At 46.6% G+C, this 20,036-nt stretch overlaps 1 protein-coding gene and 1 pseudogene across 1 annotated transcript in view; both read right to left on the reverse strand.

Annotated features, from left to right (window-relative positions):
* Positions 1-2,542: 2,542 nt before the first annotated feature.
* Positions 2,543-2,661, reverse strand: LOC112471158 (annotated as a pseudogene).
* An 8,052-nt stretch (positions 2,662-10,713) lies between these two features.
* Positions 10,714-20,036, reverse strand: part of TGM2 (transglutaminase 2) — a 32,312-nt gene continuing 22,989 nt past the window's right edge. Inside the window, exons 10-13 of the mRNA XM_006921805.3 lie at positions 19,360-19,632; positions 14,545-14,705; positions 13,311-13,447; positions 10,714-12,643 (exon numbers count right to left, since the gene is read on the reverse strand). Of these exons, the coding sequence (XP_006921867.1) occupies positions 12,493-12,643; positions 13,311-13,447; positions 14,545-14,705; positions 19,360-19,632 (722 nt within the window). The 3' untranslated portion in view covers positions 10,714-12,492. The remainder of the gene's footprint in view (positions 12,644-13,310; positions 13,448-14,544; positions 14,706-19,359; positions 19,633-20,036) is intronic.

Below are 20,036 nucleotides of genomic sequence, written 5' to 3' on the forward strand. Positions count from 1 at the left end.
AGAGATTGTCCAAGACTAAAATTGTGTCTTCTTTGAATGTCGCGTGGAACTTGCCAGTGAAGCCATCTAGAGTAGAAGTTTTCTTTATGGAAAGGGTATCTCAATGTCCTTAAGTGTTAAGAGTATTGTTTAGTTTTCCTGTTTTGTCTTGAGTCATAATTATACCTTTCTAGGATGTTGTTTATTTCGTTTAAATTTTCAAATGTATCGACTCAACGTTGTTTAAAATATTCTTTTTTCTTTAATGTTGGCAGCATCTATAGTGATGTCTCACTTTTTATTCCTAATATTATTTTCCTTGTGCCATTTCTGTTTTTCTCTAGAGAATTTCATTCAGGAGGGTGTCAATTTTACTGTCCTTTCAAAGAATAAATTTTTGGCCTTGTTAGATTAGCTCTTTTAATTTTTGCTTTGTTATTTTATTCATTTCTGTTCTTGCCCTTATTACTTACTTCCTACTTTTATTGAATTTCTTTTGACATTCTTTTCCCAACTTTTTGAGGTCAATATCTACTTTATCAATTTTCAGCTTTTATCTTCTCTGACATACGCATTTAAGACTATAAATTTCCTTCAACATACTGATTTATTTGCACCTACAAATTTCGATATGAATTTTCTTCATTATCAATTGATTCAAAATATTTCTTGGCTTCATTTATGAGTTCTTTAACCCATGGATTATTTAGAAATGTATTTTTAAGTTTCCTAGCATATGGAAAATTTTAAATTATCTCATTATGATTTATACTTTAGTTATAAGGAATAGCTGTTTAGATAATATGTCCTATGTGACTTGGGTTCTTTGAAATTTGGTGAAACTGGCTTTATAGCCAGGTTATAGTCGAATTTTATAAACTGTCTTATGTGCTTGAAAATAAGGTGTTGGATTCTGAGTTATCTATATATGTCTCTTAGGTCAAGTTTATTCATTGTTTTGTTGAAATCCTTTGAGTAGAGACAACAAATGCTCACTCCTGCCTGGTTCTTCTCCCTTTTCTGGAAACACAGGCAGACTGTACTTCTCAGTACTCTTAGAGATAGGAGAGACCATGTGACCAATTCTAGCTAAAGAGATGTGAGTGGAAATGACACATGTAAATTCTGGTCTAAGGCATTTAAAGCCAGTGTGCCACTTACACACTTTCTCTTCTTGAGAAGCATCAGTAGAAACCACACATTGAAATGTCAGATGCATATGATGAAAGCCTGGATCCATGGGTCACTGCCTGGAAGAGAACTCCCCTGAGAATTGCCTAACTCCATGGGACTTAATGTGAGTGAGAAATAAACCGGTGTTATATTAAGCCACTGAGACTTTGGATCTTTCTTTACTGTAGCATAACCGATCTCTATCTGATAAATACATCTTCTATAATCATACTGACTTTTTGTTTTCATGTTCTGTCAAACGCTGAGAGAGATGTATTAAATCTTTCATTACGTGTATTTCTCCTTAGAGCTCTATCAATTTTCGTTTTGTACATTTTGATCCTATGTCATTAGCTGTATAGAAAATTAAAATAGTCATTGTTCTAGGAAATTAAAACATTTACTATTAATATTGCCCTTCTTATCTCTAGGAATACTTTTAATGATAAAGTCTGTTTTATTTTATATTAATGTAGTCATATCACTATGTTTTTGCAAGTTATGTTTTATTCCATCCTTTTGCTCTCAATCTTTTTATATTATGTTTCCTGTATGCCTCTTATAAACCACATACAATTGGACTTTTCTAATCCAACCTATCAATCTTTGTCTTTTAACTGGAGCATTTAGTATTGATATTTAATATAATTTTTGATGTATAGGGGTGTAAATCCACTCACTTATTTTGTGCTTTCTCTCTATTTCACCATTTCTATGTTATTTTTTTAATCCTTTTGTGCTATTTTGAACTGATTTTTTAAATTCTATTTTCCCTCTCCATTAGTTTGGAGATTATACGTTGTTTCTGTTTTTTTTTTTTAAAGATTATCCTTGAAATTACACCATGAATATTTAACTTACCAAAGTCTTAATAATCAGTACCTTGATATTTTTTCAAGCTTAGAACACAGCAATGCTACTTTGACATATATGTCATAATTTTCATATACTCTAATTCTATCAAATAGAAAAGAGGGAGAAACTCTATAAAACATTTATATTAGTGTTTATCTAGCCAATGCTCAAATAGACGTGCAGATGTATTTATCAGTTTTTTTTGCTCTTCATTTCTTTCTTCTCAAGCCTTTCAGCACAGTTCATATTCCCTCTACATGAAGTATACCCTTTAGAATTTTCTTTAATGAGGTTTCATAAGTAGAAAGTTCTGTTTTTGTTTGTCTGAAAAGTCTTTATAAGCCTTATTCTTGAAGTGCGTTTTGGTGAGTGTAGAATTTCAGTTAGGTTGTTATTTTCTTTCAGTGCTTTGAAGACAGCATGTCACCACCACCTAGCTTCTATCATTGCTTTTTCGAGGTCAGTGTCACTCATTCTTTTGAAAGTCCTCTAGGTGGTCTCTCTCTCTCTCTCTCTCTCTCTTTTTTTTTTTTTACGTCTACAGCACCTGGTCTTCCTAGGTCGTCTCCCATCCAAGTACTAACCAGACCTGACCCTGCTTAGTTTCCGAGATCAGACAGGTTCAGGCGTGTTCAGGGTAGCATGGCTGTAGACTAGATAGGTGGTCTCTCTTATTCTCTGATTGCTCATTAGATTTTTCTCTTTGTTCTTTGTTCTTCGGCTATGCTATGTGTCTAGATATGGGTTTATCATTACTTTGCTTAGGGTTTGTTGGGACTTTTCATTTTGTGGATCATTAACTCTCATTGAATTTGGAAAGTTCTCAGTCATTATCTCTTTAATTATTGTGTCCGTCTTTTTTTCTCTCTTCTATCCTTCTGAAACTCCTAATAAAATTTTTTTTACTTTTTTCACCGTCTTCCATGTCTCTCCACTTCCTTTTTATATTTTACTTCTATTTTTCTGCGCTATGTCCTTGATCATTTATCTTCTACTTTACTGGTTCTCTCATCAGCAATATCTAATCTGCTACCAAGCTCAATTATTGAATTTTAAGTTTAGTTATTAGATTTTTCCTTTCTAAAAGTTCTGTTTTGTTCTCATTTAATTCTTCTTGGTGCATTTTATGGTGTTCTGTTCCCTGCAGATATTTGCAAGATCACGCTCCTTACTTTCTGCTGTTCCCTATCTGAAATACAAATTCTCACTTATCCCTATCCATATTCCAAACCTGGAGGTACCACTCAACTCCTTTCAAAAACTTTGACTGGACAGTTATTGTGGGAACTAAAGCCATTTTCATCATCTAATCATTTAGTGTTTACTCAACAAAAAAACCTACTAAGTGCTAAGCTATTTCTCTGGGGGATGCGATGATGAATCGGACCTTGAACCTGCCATTGAGGAGCTGTTTCCTGGGAGAAGGCTAATGTGAGAAAAAGAAAATTTAGAATGAGTTCTGCATACCTCCTTGAAAGATGTCTGTGTTCCTGTCACATTGCTGGGGTCTAGGTACACAGAAGGGAACAAGATATAATCTCCTCTTTCCAGAAGGTTACAAAACCGTACAGAGATGAGATGGGTCCTTAAACAATCATATGAAATGTAATATGTGCCAGACACATGATAGGTACATTATAAATCATCTCTGAGTAAATGATGTGAATTGCCATGGGAATTCAGAAGAAAGAGAAATTACTTCTGATAGGAATGGATCAAGGAAAGCTTTAGAATAGCATCTGAGTTGGGCATTAGAAATCAGGGTTTTGTTTTTGTTTTTGTTTTTGTTTATACATTCGGAGAAATAGGAGAAGGTAGGGGGCAATCCAGGTATAGGAACAACATGAAAAAAGCATGGACTGTCTTTTTATTTTTAAACAACTTTATCCAGACATAATTTACAAACTATAAAGTTCATCCATTTAAAGTACGCAATTCAATGTGTATTTAAGAATTGTGCAACCATCAACATAACAGAGTTTTAGAACATTTTCATTTTACAACAAAAAAGTACTTGTTAGCAGTTACTCTCTATCCTCTATACTTCGCCCCCACTGTTCCCCTCCCCGCTGGCTCTTGGCAACCACTATTCTACTTTCTCTTTGTCTATTCAGAACATTTCGTATAAATGAAGTCATATAATATGTGGTCTTTTGTGGCTGGTTTCTTTCATTTAGCATAATATGTTTTCAGGTTTCATTCATGTTGTAGCAAGTATTAATACTTTATTCCTTTTTATTGCTGAATAATATTCTATTGTATGGATATATCACATTTTACTTATCTAGTATGAGTTGATAGACATATGAATAATGCTGCTATGAGTTTTGTATACAACTTTCTGTGTGGATATATGTTTTTATTCTCTAATTTCACTAGGAGTAGAATTGATGAGTCAAATGGTAACTCTTATGTTTAGCCCTTTGAGGAACTGTCAAACTATTTTCCAAAGCAGCTGTACCCTTTTATGTTTCCAGCCACAGAATATGAGGATTCCGATTTCTTCACATTCTTGCCTATATTCGTTATTATCTGTCTTATTGGTCATAGCCATTTGGTTGATGTGAAGTGGCATATCTCTGTTTTGTTTTTTTTTTCCATTTCCCAAGGACTAATGATGTTGAGTACCTTTTCATTATTAGCCATCTGTATATCTTTTTTGGAGAAATGTTTAATTTGAATCCTTTCCCTAATTTCAAATTGGGTTACCTGTCTTTTTATTGAGTTATGAGTTCTTCATATATTTCAGGTACTAGACCTTTCTCAGATATATGATTTCAAATATTCTCCCCATCCTGTTTGTTGTCTTTTCACTTTCTTGATGTTGTCCTTTGAAACACAAAAGTTTAAAATTTTTAAGAAGTCTAATTTATCTGTCTTCTCTTTTATCACTGATGCTTTGGGTATTATATCAGTTGTTCTATTTTTTAACCTGGGTGCTGCTCCCATGGGCTGGTTCAGTTTGTGAGAACTCACTGGGCTATTATGATTTGTGCCTATTTTTGCGTATGTATGTAAGGCTTCTTTAAAAAAAATTTTAAGGGGGTGATAATAATTGTAGCTTCCTCCACTGGGTCTTTGTGAAGACCGAATGGGTGCGTGAATGCATGCACAGTGCTTAGCACGGCATCTGGCGCCACTTAGCATTAACATGTGGCAGATGCTTTTGTTGTTATTGTTAAAATCTAGCTCTGCCCCTTATTGGGTGGGTGATCTTGGCTCCAAGTCACTTTACCTCATCAAGTCTGACTTTCCTCATCTGTAAAATGGGTTAGTACCACCTCCTCCACTGGGTCACCAGGGGTCTCAATGACACAAGATACACATTGTCAAGCAGGAAGTCAGCCCCAAAGGCTTGGGTCAGGAAAGAGGAAAAACAAAAACCAGAGTCATGACTGAGAGAGACAAACTGTTAGTGCTGTAAAGACCTGGATGATTGCCAAGATCTGGCTGTGGGCCCCTTAGAGTTTCCATGAGCAGGGCTGGCCAGCCCTGCAAAGGAATGATGGGGGAGTTGGCTAAGAGACAGTTGGCTTCCAGGTGGAGTAGGGCCTGGTAGTGCCGGGGCGCCTGGCACATTGTGAGATAATCAGAGACCATACCTCCCTCTATCCCCAGGCCCCCACACTCATTGCCCCTATTCCAATCTCCCCATCTTTGCCCAAATAATCCTCTCCACCCATCTCCGCCTCCTCTATACTTGTCTTTCCCTTGAGGTCCCACCAAGGAAGACTTCTCTGCCTTTCCCCCCTCACTGGGCCACTCCACAGCCCCTCCCAAGCTTCCCCCCTTTTACCTTGGTGCTATTGCTCCCTCTTTGGGGCAACTTCCTAAAGCATCAGGAGATCATATCACCTGCTGCTCACATCCCTCCAGCGGGAACCACTGCACAAGAATAAAATCCAAATCCTTCTCTGATCTCAAGAGTAGGTCAAGGCTTTGAGGAACTTGAAGCTTATATTATTGAGGAAATTTTTATTAACATATATATCATGCGTGTAGATAAGGCACACATTGTAAGTGTACAGCTTCATGAATTCCCCCAAACTGAACACGCCCATGTAAACCAGCGCCCAGCTCAAGAATCAGACAATCCCCTGGATTGTTACTACCCAACCCCTAAAGGTAACCACGATCTGACTTCTAACATCATAGACAAGTTTTGCCTGGCATTGAACTTCATATGGATAAAGCCATTCGGTGTGTACCTGTGTCTGGTGTCACTGGCTTAACACGTTTGTGAGATTCAAGTAATTGTTACACATAGCCATAGTTTATTCTTTCTCATTCTTATACTACGACTTTGACAGACTACACCACAATTAATATATCCATCCTACTAGTATTAGGCTTTCGGGTTGTTTTCAGTTTTAGGATATTATGGGGGAAAAAACTACTATAAACATTCTTGCGTGTGGAAGACAAACAGACTCATTTCTGTTGGGTAAATATTCACAAGAGGAATTACTTCCTCTTATGCATAAATGAACATCGGCTTTAGGAGATACTGTGAGTAGTTTTCCAAAGTGGTCATTCAAGTTCTTCTCCTCTGTCGGCCACAATGAGAAATCTCGTTCTGTATCTTCACTGAAACTTTGTGCTGGGGGGTGGATGGGGCCTCTCTTCATTTTAGCCATTCCAGTGAATGGGCTATGTTAAAACATTTTGGTTTTAATTTTAATTTGGGAGGACCCTCTTTAAGAAAAAGAATAAAAAATAAAATTACGAATATAAAATTGGGTATAAACGTGAATATTTATTAAGAATGTGAAAAGAAGTCGCAACAAATGGCTGGAGACTTTCAAGTTTCGGATTCCTTTCTTCTGAGAATTTCTGAGATTTCCCAGAAGTGCTTACATGGATATGCTTCCTGTTAGCAAGCAGCCTGGCTCCCTCCCTTCCTGGAGCACTCACAGCTGCTGGAGACCCTCCTCCTGTGAACAAAGATCCTTGCACTGAGGCGTCATCACCTGCCTGGGAAATGGCTTCTGCCTGGCCCTCACTGCCCCTGGCCCCCGGCCCTCCCTTTCCGGGCCTCACTCTTCCTTTTCATGATCTCAGCTTCCACATTAGCTTCTCAGAGATGCCTTCTCTGACCTCCGTGTCAGAGAAGACCCTATCATTTTATAAGTCCACATCATGCGACAGTTGACAACAGAGCAGGAGGTTAGGAGCAACTGCTATGAACCCAGCCCGCCTGGTTGGTGTCCTGGCTCCACTGTTTTCTAACTGTGTGACCTTGGACCCATCACATATCCTTTCCGGGCCTCAGTTTTCTTACCTGTAGAGTGGAGGAGGTAATGCTAGCTCCCGCCTCACAGGGTGTTGTGAGGACCCAAGTTAACGCATGTAATGCCTTGAGAGGATGCTTGGCACCCTTGTTCTTATGAATTGTTGTGATGGCCCCATTATCCTGAGCCCAAGTCTCTTTGGCACATGTCACTTTGCACTGGCTATCTGCTTGAATGCTCATTGTCCCCAGAAGAAACCCCATACCTTTTAGCCATCACCCCATCCCAATCCCTCAATTCCCTCAGCCCCAGGCAATCATCAATCTACTTTCCGTCTTCATATATTTGCCTATTCTGACATTTCACGTAAATGGAATTATACAATATGTGGTCTTTCGTGGCTGGTTCTTTCACGGAATATAACGTTTTCAAGGTTCATCTGTGTTGTGTCCTGTATTGGTACTTCATTCCTTTTTATTGTCGAATAATATTATATTTTATGGATATACTGCTTTTTATTTATACATTCAGCAGTTGATTGACATTTGAGTCGTTTCCACTTTCTGGCTACTCTGAATAATGCTGCTATGAACATCCATGTACAACTTTTTGTGTGGCCATATGTCCTCAGTTTTCTTGGGTATATATTTACCTAGGAGTGGGATTGCTGAGTCATGTGGTAACTATGTGTATGAGCCCAGCCTCCTAGCTCTGGCTTTCTTTGACTCGGGGAAGCTGACAGAGAAAGACTTGCAATTTTCATTGTCTAGGGTCTGGGGATCAAGTCCTCTCATTTTTCAGCCCCTCCTGTAGGATGCCATGGCAGAGAGTCAACTGGAGTCTAACCCTTGCTCCATCATCAACTTCCTAGGTACCATTGAGTGAGCTGTCTTACATCTCTGAACCTTAGTTTCCCCATTTGGGAAATGGGATGATCATTTCTACGGCCTTTTCTGAGGGCTAGCCGAGATCATGAAAACACAGCTTTATGCTCATTCATTCAACATATTCATTGCTAACCGATGTGCCACATGCTGTTCACAGCAAATGAGACACACAAAATCCCTGCCCTGACATTCTTGTACTTACATACGTAACATCTTGTTTAAGCCTCACAATATCTCTGGAGATATATCCTACTGGTGGCCCAGCTCCTGGAAGAAGAAATGGAAAGAACTCTGGAGCCGAGTCCTTTTCCTCCATCGCCCTTTGGATTTAATTTTAGAACCTTCGAGTACTGAATTTTTTGCAATTTTATTAAAGTAAAATATATACACAAAAAGAGAACCATTATATGTATACGGCTGACACATTTTCACAGGCCCAATGTACCTGTTTACTCAGCATCAAAACCATTCCAGTGTGGTCCCTCTTTGGCCAGGAAAACATGAGCCCTTTGTATTTTGGCTCGTTAGACAAAATATAGGGCTTCAAGGTTCCCCGGGCATGTGTGTCAGTGTCTCTGCCCTGGGGAGAGAATTGGGGAGGCCAAGAGAGTAAGCTCACCCAGGCCTGGCCCCAAGGTGCACATGCTAACGGCAGGCCCTTGCCAGGCCCTCTACTCTCAGCCCCTCCTTCTTAGATTCTATCAACGTTCTGTTATTCCAGGCTTGGCTTGAGGCTGAGGGGTGAGTTGGCAGACACCCTAGGCAAACAAGAGCAGCTGGAGAGAAGAGGAAATTTAGGGGTAGGAAGACAGGACCGATCAGAACCTCCTGCTCCATGAGGGCCTACCATCAGGGCTGGTCTGGAGGCCTCTGCCCCATGCATTCTGGAACAATATGAGAAGGGAGGGTTCAAGTAGAAATTTGGCCTCCTCTAAGCTAAGCTGTGCTCTGTGTGTGTGTATGTGTGGGTGGGGCGGGGTGCGTAGCAGGTAGCCTGGGTTCAAGTCCCAGCAATCAATGAATTCTATAAAATGAGAGAAGGGAAGGACAATGTAATAGAGTTTTGGAGGAGTAAGTAACTCAGTGCATGTGATGTTTCCTCATCTGGAGTACAGTTGGCTGTTATGATTATAATGTGCCAGGAATGCTCAGTATTTCATGTGTACCATTTTATTGAACCTGTCCACTGGTCATGAAAGTAGACGTCATATCATCCTCATTCAGCGATAAAGAAGTGGAGGCACAGAGAGGTTGAGAACCTGCCTGAAGCCACACTACGAATCCAAGACAGAGTTAGGCTTTGATCCTGGGTCTGTTTGACTACAGAGCCCAGGCCCCTGATACTGTGGCTATGAACTGAGCTTGGATGGGGGGTCGACCAGCCCTGAGCTGCCATGTGCAGTGCACATGGGGGCTGTACTGTAGGGACCCAGACTCAGTCTTCCCATCTGCTTTGCAGAGCAGGATCTCAGTCTCATGTTCTCTGTCTGTAAAGTAGGCCTATGTGACCAGCAGAGCCTTTTTCCTTTCTGGATTCCTGGTTAGTGAGGCAGGCTTACGGGCAGGTCAGGAGAAGCCTCTGAATCTGTCCAGGCCTGGCAGACCTGAGGCAGCCCTGCCTCTGTCCTATAGAGGATAGTTAGGCCCGGGAAGCAGAGGTAGCAGTCCTGAGTCCACCTGGTGGCCCCCTTTTGGGGAGATGTGCCCTGACCCTGGCCTTAGGGTGCTCCAGAACTTGTGGCAGACACACAAACAGCTGTTCCTAATACAGGCTGTTGAGCATTTTAAAGGGCTTTCTACAATATGGTGAGGGGAACCAGAGATTGAAGTAGTTGGCTACAGTCCAAGGAGGCTTCACAGAGGAGGCCTCCTCGGAGCGGGGTTTGGAAGGCTGAGTAAGAGTTCCATAGGTGGAGATGATGGTAAGGGTGCCCTTAGTAGAGGGATCAGCCATGGTATCAGCTATTCAACTCCATTCTCCCCCCACCCCCGCAACACCAGCAATTGCCTAGCCATCTCTGAAACATGGATTTACCAATTCAGCAGTTATTAGTGTCTATGTAAGAGAGAGCTGGTTCCTGCCCTTGAATACTTCAGATAGGCAGATGAGTGGAGCAGATATACCAACATGGAGCTAAAATTCACTGATAAATGTTTGAGTTGGTCCATGTTCCAGAGTTTATGGAGACCTGAGAAGAAATCTAGGAAGGCTTCATAGAAGAGGTGACTTTGCTATGAAGCATTATAAGATGAGTAGGAGTTTATAAGATGAGAAGGAAGAGGAAGGGCATTCTAGGCTTAGGGAACTACACATGTAAAAGCTAAGAGGTTCACCAGTGCCCAGGGTATTTGGAGGGATACGGGAAGTTCATTGTGGCCCAAACACAGTTTGTTCGACGAAGTGGCTGGAGATGGAGCCGAACCGTGTAGAGTCTTGAATACCTGGTTCTACACAGGTATTAGACCCAAAGGAGGGGCTGAGGCTGGGGAAAGGCTCTTAGGCAGGAGGTGGCCTGTCCCAATGTGAATGAGTTCACCCATCCACCCTCTTCGAAAACATGAAGAGGACCAGACTAGACATTGTTTGAATGTGAAAAATAAACTTTATTTCAGTGCTCACTCCTTGTGGCTCAAAAGCATATCTATTGCTTGCTTGGAACCCAAAAGCATTTTTAAAACCATAGAGGAAGAAAGCAATATTTATATATATATAAAACATACCCATTGGCTCATTGTGTGATTCTTCCCTGTACAAAGCAGAAAGTTCTAAGTGCATGAGCGTGACTTTCCCTAGGTCCCTCTATAGGCTTTTGGGGGCCCTGGAGGCTACGACCCCACCCCAGATAGAGAACGCCCCCCTTTTCCCTCTTCCAGGCTGAGGGAGGCCCAGTCACATGCAGATTGTGGGGGATAAAGTCAGAGATGACAACCCATAGGCTCCCTAAGCTTACTCAGGGGCAAAAGCTATGTCCAGGGCCCTGGTCCTGCAAAGAGCGGGTGGCTGAGATGCTGACCTTTTGTTGGCTGGTGACCAGCACAGGCAGCTAAGGTACTCGTGAAGTCTCAGCGTTGTGGTAGGTGGGCTCCTGGGTAGGACAGGGGCCTCCAGGGTGCTTTTCCCCTAGAACTGGGGTCTGAAAGAAGGTGCCTGGGCACAGGTGGGGGACCTGAACAGGGCTGGGGGCGGAATGGTGATCCTGGTCATGGTTTCACTCTTGGAAACATCCCAGGCCTGTGGCCTAAGGCTCTGCGGAGCCAGGGTGTAGGACTTGCTGTTATTTGCAAGGCTGGGTCATATAAGACATCAGAAGTGCAGAGCTAAGAGAGCCTTGGAGATGGACTAGATCAACCACTCCATTGACCAATGAGGACACTGAGGCCCAGAGAGGAGAAGGCAGCGGCTGGCCAGACTTGGGGCTCAAACCCAGGGCTCTGATCTCTCCAAGCCCTCCCACCTCCTCACCCCGATTGAATCCTTTAAAATTGGGTCCCAGATGGCCTCTCTGACATTCTCAGATCAGGGCTGGTGTCATGGACAGGGTGCTGGACTCCGAGTCAGAAGGCCTCTGTTCCCATGCCTTAACATTACCCGACCTTGCAAATAGCCAATATCCCACCTATATGGAGCAAGCCACCTCCCTTCTCTGAGACTAAGATTCCTCATTGAAAAAGCAGCTCCCATTCTGTAGTTTCCTGTGGTGATTAAATGGGTTGGTGGCCTCATGAGCCCCAGCAAGTACAGAAAGCACCTGGCAAAAAGTAGGTCCCTCGCAATAGGGAGGAGGGTGGGAGATTGTGGGCCGGAGCTTCCAGGATGTGAGGAGCTTAAGCCTGGTCTATACCTGGGACCCTTCCCAACCCTACCTGCTCTGGCTTATCCCAAGGGCCTTGGGCACAGTCTGGGGAATGGGTACAAAACATGGTAGGGTGTCGAGTTCCTTGATCTAGCCAATGGGCTCATTGTCTCTTTTTTGCTTGCTCCAAGCGAAAAAGGGCTATGGAGTAGATAAGGCAATATCAGGATAGATCAGGGTGGTCAGTGTCTTTCCAAATGTCATCTGGGCTGGAAGGGGAGGCGTGGGTCTCTCCCCTACCCTCTCAGATCCAGTCAGCCAAGGTGAAGGCTCCCACTGCAGAGGCACAAGACATTCCTCATAGGTAAGGGGGGTGGGGAATCAGGCTCAAGAGACAAGATGGGCCAGAAGTACATTCTATTCTAAATAGCCATCTCCCTCCCCAGGCAGCCCACCTCTGCCCTGGGGTCTGGGACCCAAAGAGGGGCAAATTTTGCTCATCGATTTGGGATAATTTGGGAATCAGACTAGGGGCTCTCGGCTGGCTAAGGTGGGGCTGAACATGGGAGTCCTTTAGGGAGGGCCGATGATGACGTTCCGGTAACCCTTCACGGCCTTTAGCTTGTCGCTCTCGAAGTCCACCACCAGCTTATGGCGGCCCACAAGGAGAGGCAGCAGGTCCACCCTCGCCTTGGCTTCCTGTCCCACCTCCACGGGGTCTGGGCTGTGGAGAGAGAGGAAAAGGGTGAGGCGAAGGGCCAGGCCAGGGTGATACATGACGACTGAGAACTTCGCATGGATGTACAGCTCAATGCCAGCAAGAATAAAACGGGCCCACGTGCCGCCCTCAGAGGTCCTGGGCGTTTGCTCCCTATGTGTAGAGGGCCTGTGTGTATGCACGTGCCCACACAGAAACGGATGGTGTGCTTGGGGCTAAGGGTGGGTGTGCTCAGGTGACTGCGGGTGAAAATGCATTGAGAAGCACACGCATGATTCGTGTTCTTTACTGCATCTAAAAAAAGTATACGATGAGAAGTGGGGTGGCTCCTTGGTGTGTATGTACACAGATATGTTTCTCTGAGGCTACACCCACACGTGCGTGCATGTGTCCACATGCACGTGCAGACAATCAGGGTGCAGGTGCGTGTGTTTACTTGAGGACCCGTGTGTCGGGGACATGCGCTTAGTGATCGAATGTGTCACTGTTCAGGTTTATAAAGACGTGGGCATGGAATGCACCTAACATGGCGGGGACACGGGGTTATATTAGGCAAGTGTGTGGGTGGGTGTGTGGGCAATGAGAGGAGGGGTTTGGTGCCTGAGGGCGGTCCCGCCCCATCAGCATCTGCCCTCTGCTCCCAAGTACCCAGGCTGGAGTGACCACCACTTACATCTCCACGGTCTTCTGCTCCTCAGTCAGGCCGGCCCCCTCCACAGTAAAGATGCATCCTTCTAGGGGCACGGTGAGCGGGTTCCGCAGGGACACCTCAGCCACCAGCTTGCGGTTCTGCTTGGGCTCTCCCAGGATCTGGGAGGGGGCAAGAGGCAGATGTCAGGGGCAACACTGAGGGAGGGGGCCCAGAGGCCCTCTCGGCAGGCAAGGTGCTCGCTGGGCCATCTTTGTATTTGCTGCAATTTGGCCCAATGTTTGCTGAACAAAGTGATGCTCACTCTGCCGCTCTCACTCCCCGCCTCTGTGCCTTGGTTTTCTCATCTGGAAAACATGGGTGATAACGCCTGCCCAGGCCTCCTTCATGGAGCTGCAGCGAGGTTCACACAACCGATAGGGGGTGTAAAGTGCCTCCCTTGTTCTAGGGTCTGGAGTGGAAAGATCACAGGCTTTGCGCCTGGCTGATCTCTGCCCCTTTCTCACTGTGTGACTCCGGGAAAGTCACTACCCTCTTCTTCATGGGAGAGAAATGCCAGACCACGAGGTTCTCATGGGGATTACTGAGCTAAGATGTACAAACTCCTAGCAGAGTGTCTAACAGGGTGCTCACTCCCTTCCCCTCCAGTCTTTTATGTGTAACTGCTCCATTTGGGATTCGGGGGCTGTGGCTCTGCGAAGTGAATCACTATGATGATGACGATGATGTAATAACAGCTTTTATTGAGCCCTTATAATGCGTTGGACATGGTTCTATGTGCTTCCTGTGGGGACACATTTAATCTGCACAATACCCATCTTACGGATGAATTAACTGAGGGACGGAAGGGACAAAGTAACATGTCCAGGGCCACCCAGGCACAAACCCAGGCCGTAGACTCCAGAGTCTGTGCCCTTAACTCTTCTGCCCTCCCTGTCCTACAAGGGGCCCCAAGCTGAGGGGATCGAGCCTTAAGAGTTTAGCTTTTAAGAGCCCATGATTCTGAAATCCCTAAATTCCATGACCCTTATCTATCACTCTGAGATTCTAGGCTTCATTCCTAGAGGCCATGGGTCCCCCAGTTCTTTCTGCTTCACGATGCTTTTCTTTGATGAAGCCAGAATTTGAGGATCCCGGGGGTGTCAAAGATCTTGAGGGGGCAGGGATGCAGGTGTGTGCTGAGGCCTGTCCCCCTCCCACCTCTGGGCTTGTCCTGGGACCCCGCCCTGCCCCTACTGCTGCCCAGTTAGCCCCTTACCCGGATCTTGATTTCTGGATTCTCCAGATAGATGTCCCTCTCGGCCAGCAGGTAGCTATTTGCAGCTGGCTCAACGAGGAGGCCCCGCACCTTGATAAGGTTTGACTCGGTCAGGCAGTCACAGTACTTTTCATAGAGGATTCGGAAGGGGATGCTCTTCTCTGCAGGGGGAGGGGAGAGAGCACACATGGCGGTTGAATCACGGCCCCCATCTCTCCTCCAGCATCTCCAGGCCCCGCAGAGAGAGAAGGGAACATGCTCGAGGTCACAGCTGGTGAATGGCTGGGCAGATCCCAGGCCTTTCCCCCAGCCGCCTTGGCTCCAGCATTCCCAGGGAGGACCTGGGAGGGGAGGCAGAATAGCTGGAAAGGGAAGTGCTGGAGCTCCAGCAGGCCTGGGTTCTAATTCTGCCTTGGCCCTTTGATAAGTGATCCTAGGAAAATCACTCCACCTCTCAGGACCTCAGTTTCCCGCCCCCCATGAGGTTGAGATTGTACCCATTTTACAGATGAGGAAACATTCTGCCAGTAAGTGCTAGATCGGGAGACTTTGCCCTGCTCGGCCACCGACTGGCTGTGTGAGCCTGGGAAGATGACCTCATTTCCGTTTCTCCTGTTCCCTCTTTGTTCTCCCAAAACAACCAACACCCACTGGGCACAGCTAAGACCAGAGGTTGTTTTAGAGCAAAAGCCACATGGTGATGGAGGAGTGAGAAGGAAGGCAGCAGGGCCATCTGCTCCCACGGCAGAGAAATGAAGTGTGATTTTTAGCTCCGTTTTTCTGACAAGATCACCGAGGCCCAAAGGAATCAAGGATCTGCCGGTGGGAGGCAGGATGGAACAGTGAAAAGAGCACAGCCGTGGGCATCTGCAGGCTTGCGCCAGGCCCTGCTCGTCCACTCGGCCACAGAGAACTGGGGGCAAATCCCCTTGTTCCTTGGGCCACCCCTCTCAAACGGGAGCTCTGGAGAGACATCTTTGGGATCCCTGGAGCCCAGCCAACCTCTCAGCAGCCAGTGCCCTGACAGGAGATGCTGTTGCCTTTTTTATTGCCATCTGTCCCCGCCCCCCTCCCGCTAGACTATTTCCAAACTCCCGGCATTCACATGATGGTTCACACATCTGACTATACCTCGTTGTTTGCTCATCGTCTTCCTTTCAGTTCGCTCACTTTATATTTCTTAAACTTTGTTGCTTAGGGGAAATTTTGGTCATTTGCAGCAAACCAGTCTCATTTACCATAAATAGAAGGTAACTGGTAAAAATAAATATAAGCACAGTCATGCTTACTCCATTCCTGTGAGAGGGCTCTGAGTTTGAGACCCGAGTTTACTGTTAAAGAAGGGGATTAGCAAGGGTTAGGGATGCTCAGGCCAGTTAGCACCCACTGAGACATTCCCCATGAGGTCATCTGAAGGACCACGAAGACCTGAGTGACGGTCACTTTCTCTCCGTGTGAGTCGAGATCTAGGCCCTGGTGTGCACACCGATGGTCCATGTCCCACCCTTCGGAAGATGCTGCACTAGCATTCCCAGCCCTCTGGCCATTCATTCCCAGGGTGGCTTTACAACCAGATGATGCGAGGGTAAGAAAACCAAACCCTCTGCCAAAAGGAACAGAAAGGAGTGAAAATTCCTGGGTCAGAGCCTGGTGGAGCAGAGTGGAAACTCTGACCAGCTCCACAGGAAAGAAAGAAAACTTCGTCCTCCAGGAGCTTGGAGGACATGGCCCCAGCTGCTGACATTTTCAGGAGGCTGAACCAGGGTGGGGCTGGACCTTCAAGAACTGCTTTCTGTCCGCCAGGGACCACAGCCCTGGCCTTGGGCCAAATGCTGGCTGAGGGAAGGAACCGTGTGTGCAGTCAGTTTCAGTCATTCCTCAGATGGTTTGCCCTGCTCTGGAAGGTGCCTGTAGGCTTGATCACCAAGGCCAAGTTGGCTGTACTCCCAGTGACCTGCTTGGATGGGTGTGGGAGGAGAAAGAGAGAAAGAGTGGGGGCAGGAGGGCACAGAGAGAGAAGCAGGGGTAGGGGCAACTGGATTTTGTTCAGCAGCCCTAGGCTCAGCTTCCTGCCTATTAGCACATGGAAATCCCCCAGATCTTATCAAAGAATAACAAGCAACTTAGACAAAGTGCAGAGTCTCCTGTCTCAAGTTAAGCTTGCCATGGAGGTCCCAATAGGGCACCCTGGACTAGCTCTGCCTTGAAGCCTGAGGATGACACACAGGACCTCTTCCCTCCTCGTCTCTCTCCCTGTAGGCTGTGTCGGTCAGTGACACAGCAGGAAGGACCTCTCTGCTGTGAACACATCCCCAGGATGAGGAGAAACACTGAGGGGCTTGGCTGAAGTCTGGGCAGAACAATGCTCCAGGGGACTGATGATATCTGGGGGCAAAAGGTGACCCAACAAAGGCCCTGGAAGTACTTATTCTGGCACCACTGGCCCGGTTGAAGTTCACTTCATGCTGTACATTCGAGGGAGGACACTTCTTCCCTTTGAAGCAGTTCTGAGTATAAGGAGGAACTGATTCACACACATTTACACGAAGAGGTTGGAAGGGCTATTCAAAGATGTGTGATGGGGAATCTGAGGCCTGGAACAGAGACAAGAAATAACCAGGAGCCCGCAGCCTGTCACAGAATTACAAGAACTAAAACTTGGGTGTCCTGACCACTCCGCATACCTGCAAGAACGGTCCCCTGCCCCTGACACTTGGGGTCTGTATGCAGAGGCACGAGCTGGGTCCTTCCATGCCATCGAGGTTGGCAGGGACTCAGGCACCATTGAGCCCGGCACTGAGACAGCGACCTCACACAGTAGGTGTTCAGGAAAAGCCCACGGGGCTTCTCGGCCTCCCCATGCCTCTCTGCCCTTCTGCTCGGCGAGGCCTGAAGAGCCCCACCACGTCCAGGCACCACTTTACACTTTCCAGACATGTCCTGAGCAGATGTCTTCTCCTTCAGTCCTCACAGGGGCCCAGTAGGTGGGTGTGCTGTAGCCCCATTTAATGGGTGAGTATGACTTGAGGCTCAAGGAGCACGTTCACCTGCCCAAGGTTGTACCTGTAGTAGGTGGTAGAGGCCACGTGCAAAGCCAGTCTGGCTGACCTCAAAACACATCTTTCAACAGCGTAAATGTTGGGGCCTCAGCCCTGGTGCCAAGTGGCTCTGCGTTTAAGGACTTAGCCCCTGCTCAGGGACCCTAACAGAGGGTCTGCTCCGGGTGTGTGGCTCTAGAGTTGCCCACAGTGGGCCAAAGACAAAAACCAGAAGGTGGCATTGTCGATACTGCAGACTGCCCAGAACACAGACAGGCCTCCCAGACAGGAACTGGGAGGCTGTGACCCACATGCCAGCTCATGGAGCCAAGGGCCAAGTCAGAGCTAACGAAGGAGAGGAAACATTCCCAGTTGATCCCCAAGTGTAGAGGGAGGGCCAACAGCTTTTGTAAGCACAGCCCTGCCCTGAGGCTCGCCACCAGCTCTGTGTATTAGCATCCTAGATCCCAGATATTAAGTGCCTACTATATGCTCAGCCTCTTCCCCACCGGACGGTCCCACACTGTCAGGTCATGACTCCCATGTGCCTAATGGAGACACTGCGGTTTAGGGAGACAGCCGTCTGTCCAAGTGACACAGCGAGCAAGACCCTCAGAGGATAGTCAGTGTCTCAGTCTCCCAGCAACATGACCACTCTGCTGTCCTTGTGCCTGCAGGCTTCCGATGCAGAAGACTAGATTGGGCCGCTGGGGGTGGGTGGGAGACCAGACGCTGTGCTGCCTCCCTAAGTGACCTCGGTGGCAGCCACAACCCCCCTCAGGGTCTCAGGCTTACTTTTAGGAAGATGATCAGGCATGTTAACATTGTTTGCCAACAAAGGGGATGACTGTGCAGGTGTCCGATTGTGAAGCTGGACTGACAGAGGCTCTGTCTAGGGCTGAGGGCTGGGTCATCTACTGACATTATTTGACCTCAAAACAGGGGAGACCCGGAGCCAAGGAGTGAAGAGAAGATGAGCTGCCTCACAGTGGGGCCAGGCCAGGCGCTGGGGACATTTATGAGGGGAGGAGCAGGGCTGGGAGGAAAATCCTTCTCCCCACAGAGAACTCAATAGTTTTCCTATCACTAGGAGAGCCACGCCGTCCAATATGGCAGCTTCCAGCTGCATGCACCTCTTTAAGTGAAATTAAAACTTTAGTTTGGCAGTAGCACCAGCCACATTTCAAGGGCTCAGAAGCCACATGGAACTAGTCACACCACTCTGGACAGCCCAGATATACATTTCCATCATCGCAGAACGTTCTATGGGCAGCGCTGGTCTAGAGCCTCTTCTCTCGGAGGCCGAGAATCTCCAGAGGAACAGAGGGTCTCACTAGGGCAGCAGGGAGAAGATCCCGTGAGTGTGACAGTTACTGGAGACAGAGGGATGGAATTAGCTGTGAGAGGGCAGTAGAGAGTCTAGGAAGGCAGCTAGGGTCATGTGAAGACGAGATGAAACAAAGCAGTACGGTTGCTAAGAATACAGGTTCAAGCTTCAGCCTCGTCTCTTCCTAAATGTGTGGTCTCGGGAAAGTTACTTCACCTCTCTGTGCTTAGTCTTCTCATCTGGCAAATGGGGGCAATAAAAGACTCCCCCTTCTACCTTTGTTACAAGAAGTAAATGGGTCGATATTTATAGCACGCTTAGAATAGGACCTGACCTGGAGTATGTGCTATGCAAGTGTCCGTGAGGTAAATTGCACACACACAGTGCTCAGGACACTACCCAGCATGTCAATCGGAGACCCGTAACTGATCCAGGAACCCAGGGCCTTACCAGAGAAGGGCTCCATGGGGAGATCGAGCAGTTCCTTGGTGCCGCACTGGGGCCCCAGGATCCCGTTGTAGCTGACAGTGCAGGCACGGAGCAGGAGGCGGCAGGTGTGGTCCTCAGCCGTGTTGTTGGTAATATGGGCAAAGACGTCAAAGTCGCTGCCCATTTTCATGCTCTCGCCCACACGGATCCGCATGGCCACCCCCGTCTCCTCTTTATCAGCCAGCTTGTTCATGTGGTTGGCCCTCTTGAAGGCTTCTCTCTCTTCTGAGGACCCTGTGGGTTAGGGAAGGGAGCTTGTTCGTGGCTGGAACCTACTGCAGTTGAGAAGGAGGCTGAGGCACGGCATGCTGGCTTCTGAGTCCTGGTGACTCAGAGTGGCACCAAAGGAGCCCTTTCTCTACAGTTCTGTGCCAGGAGGAGGAAAGAATATTTTCTTTACTTTCCACAAGTGAACTCCTGTACATCCCTCAAGACCCTGCTCCCAATGACTCCTCCTCCGGGAAGCCTTCTTGACGATGCCTTCCCCAGGATGAATGTGTCCCAGTGTCTTCTGGAGTGTCACAACAATGCTTGGTTCATAGTAAGCACTGATACAACGTGAGCTTTCTCATCTGCAGGGATTACTTCTCTCTGAATTCCTTTCCCTCCCCGCCCAGCCTGTGAACCTCTCCAGCAGG

The sequence above is a fragment of the Pteropus alecto genome, unplaced genomic scaffold (genome assembly GCF_000325575.1).
Source record: "Pteropus alecto unplaced genomic scaffold, ASM32557v1 scaffold45, whole genome shotgun sequence".
In the NCBI taxonomy this organism is placed as follows: Eukaryota; Metazoa; Chordata; class Mammalia; order Chiroptera; family Pteropodidae; genus Pteropus; species Pteropus alecto.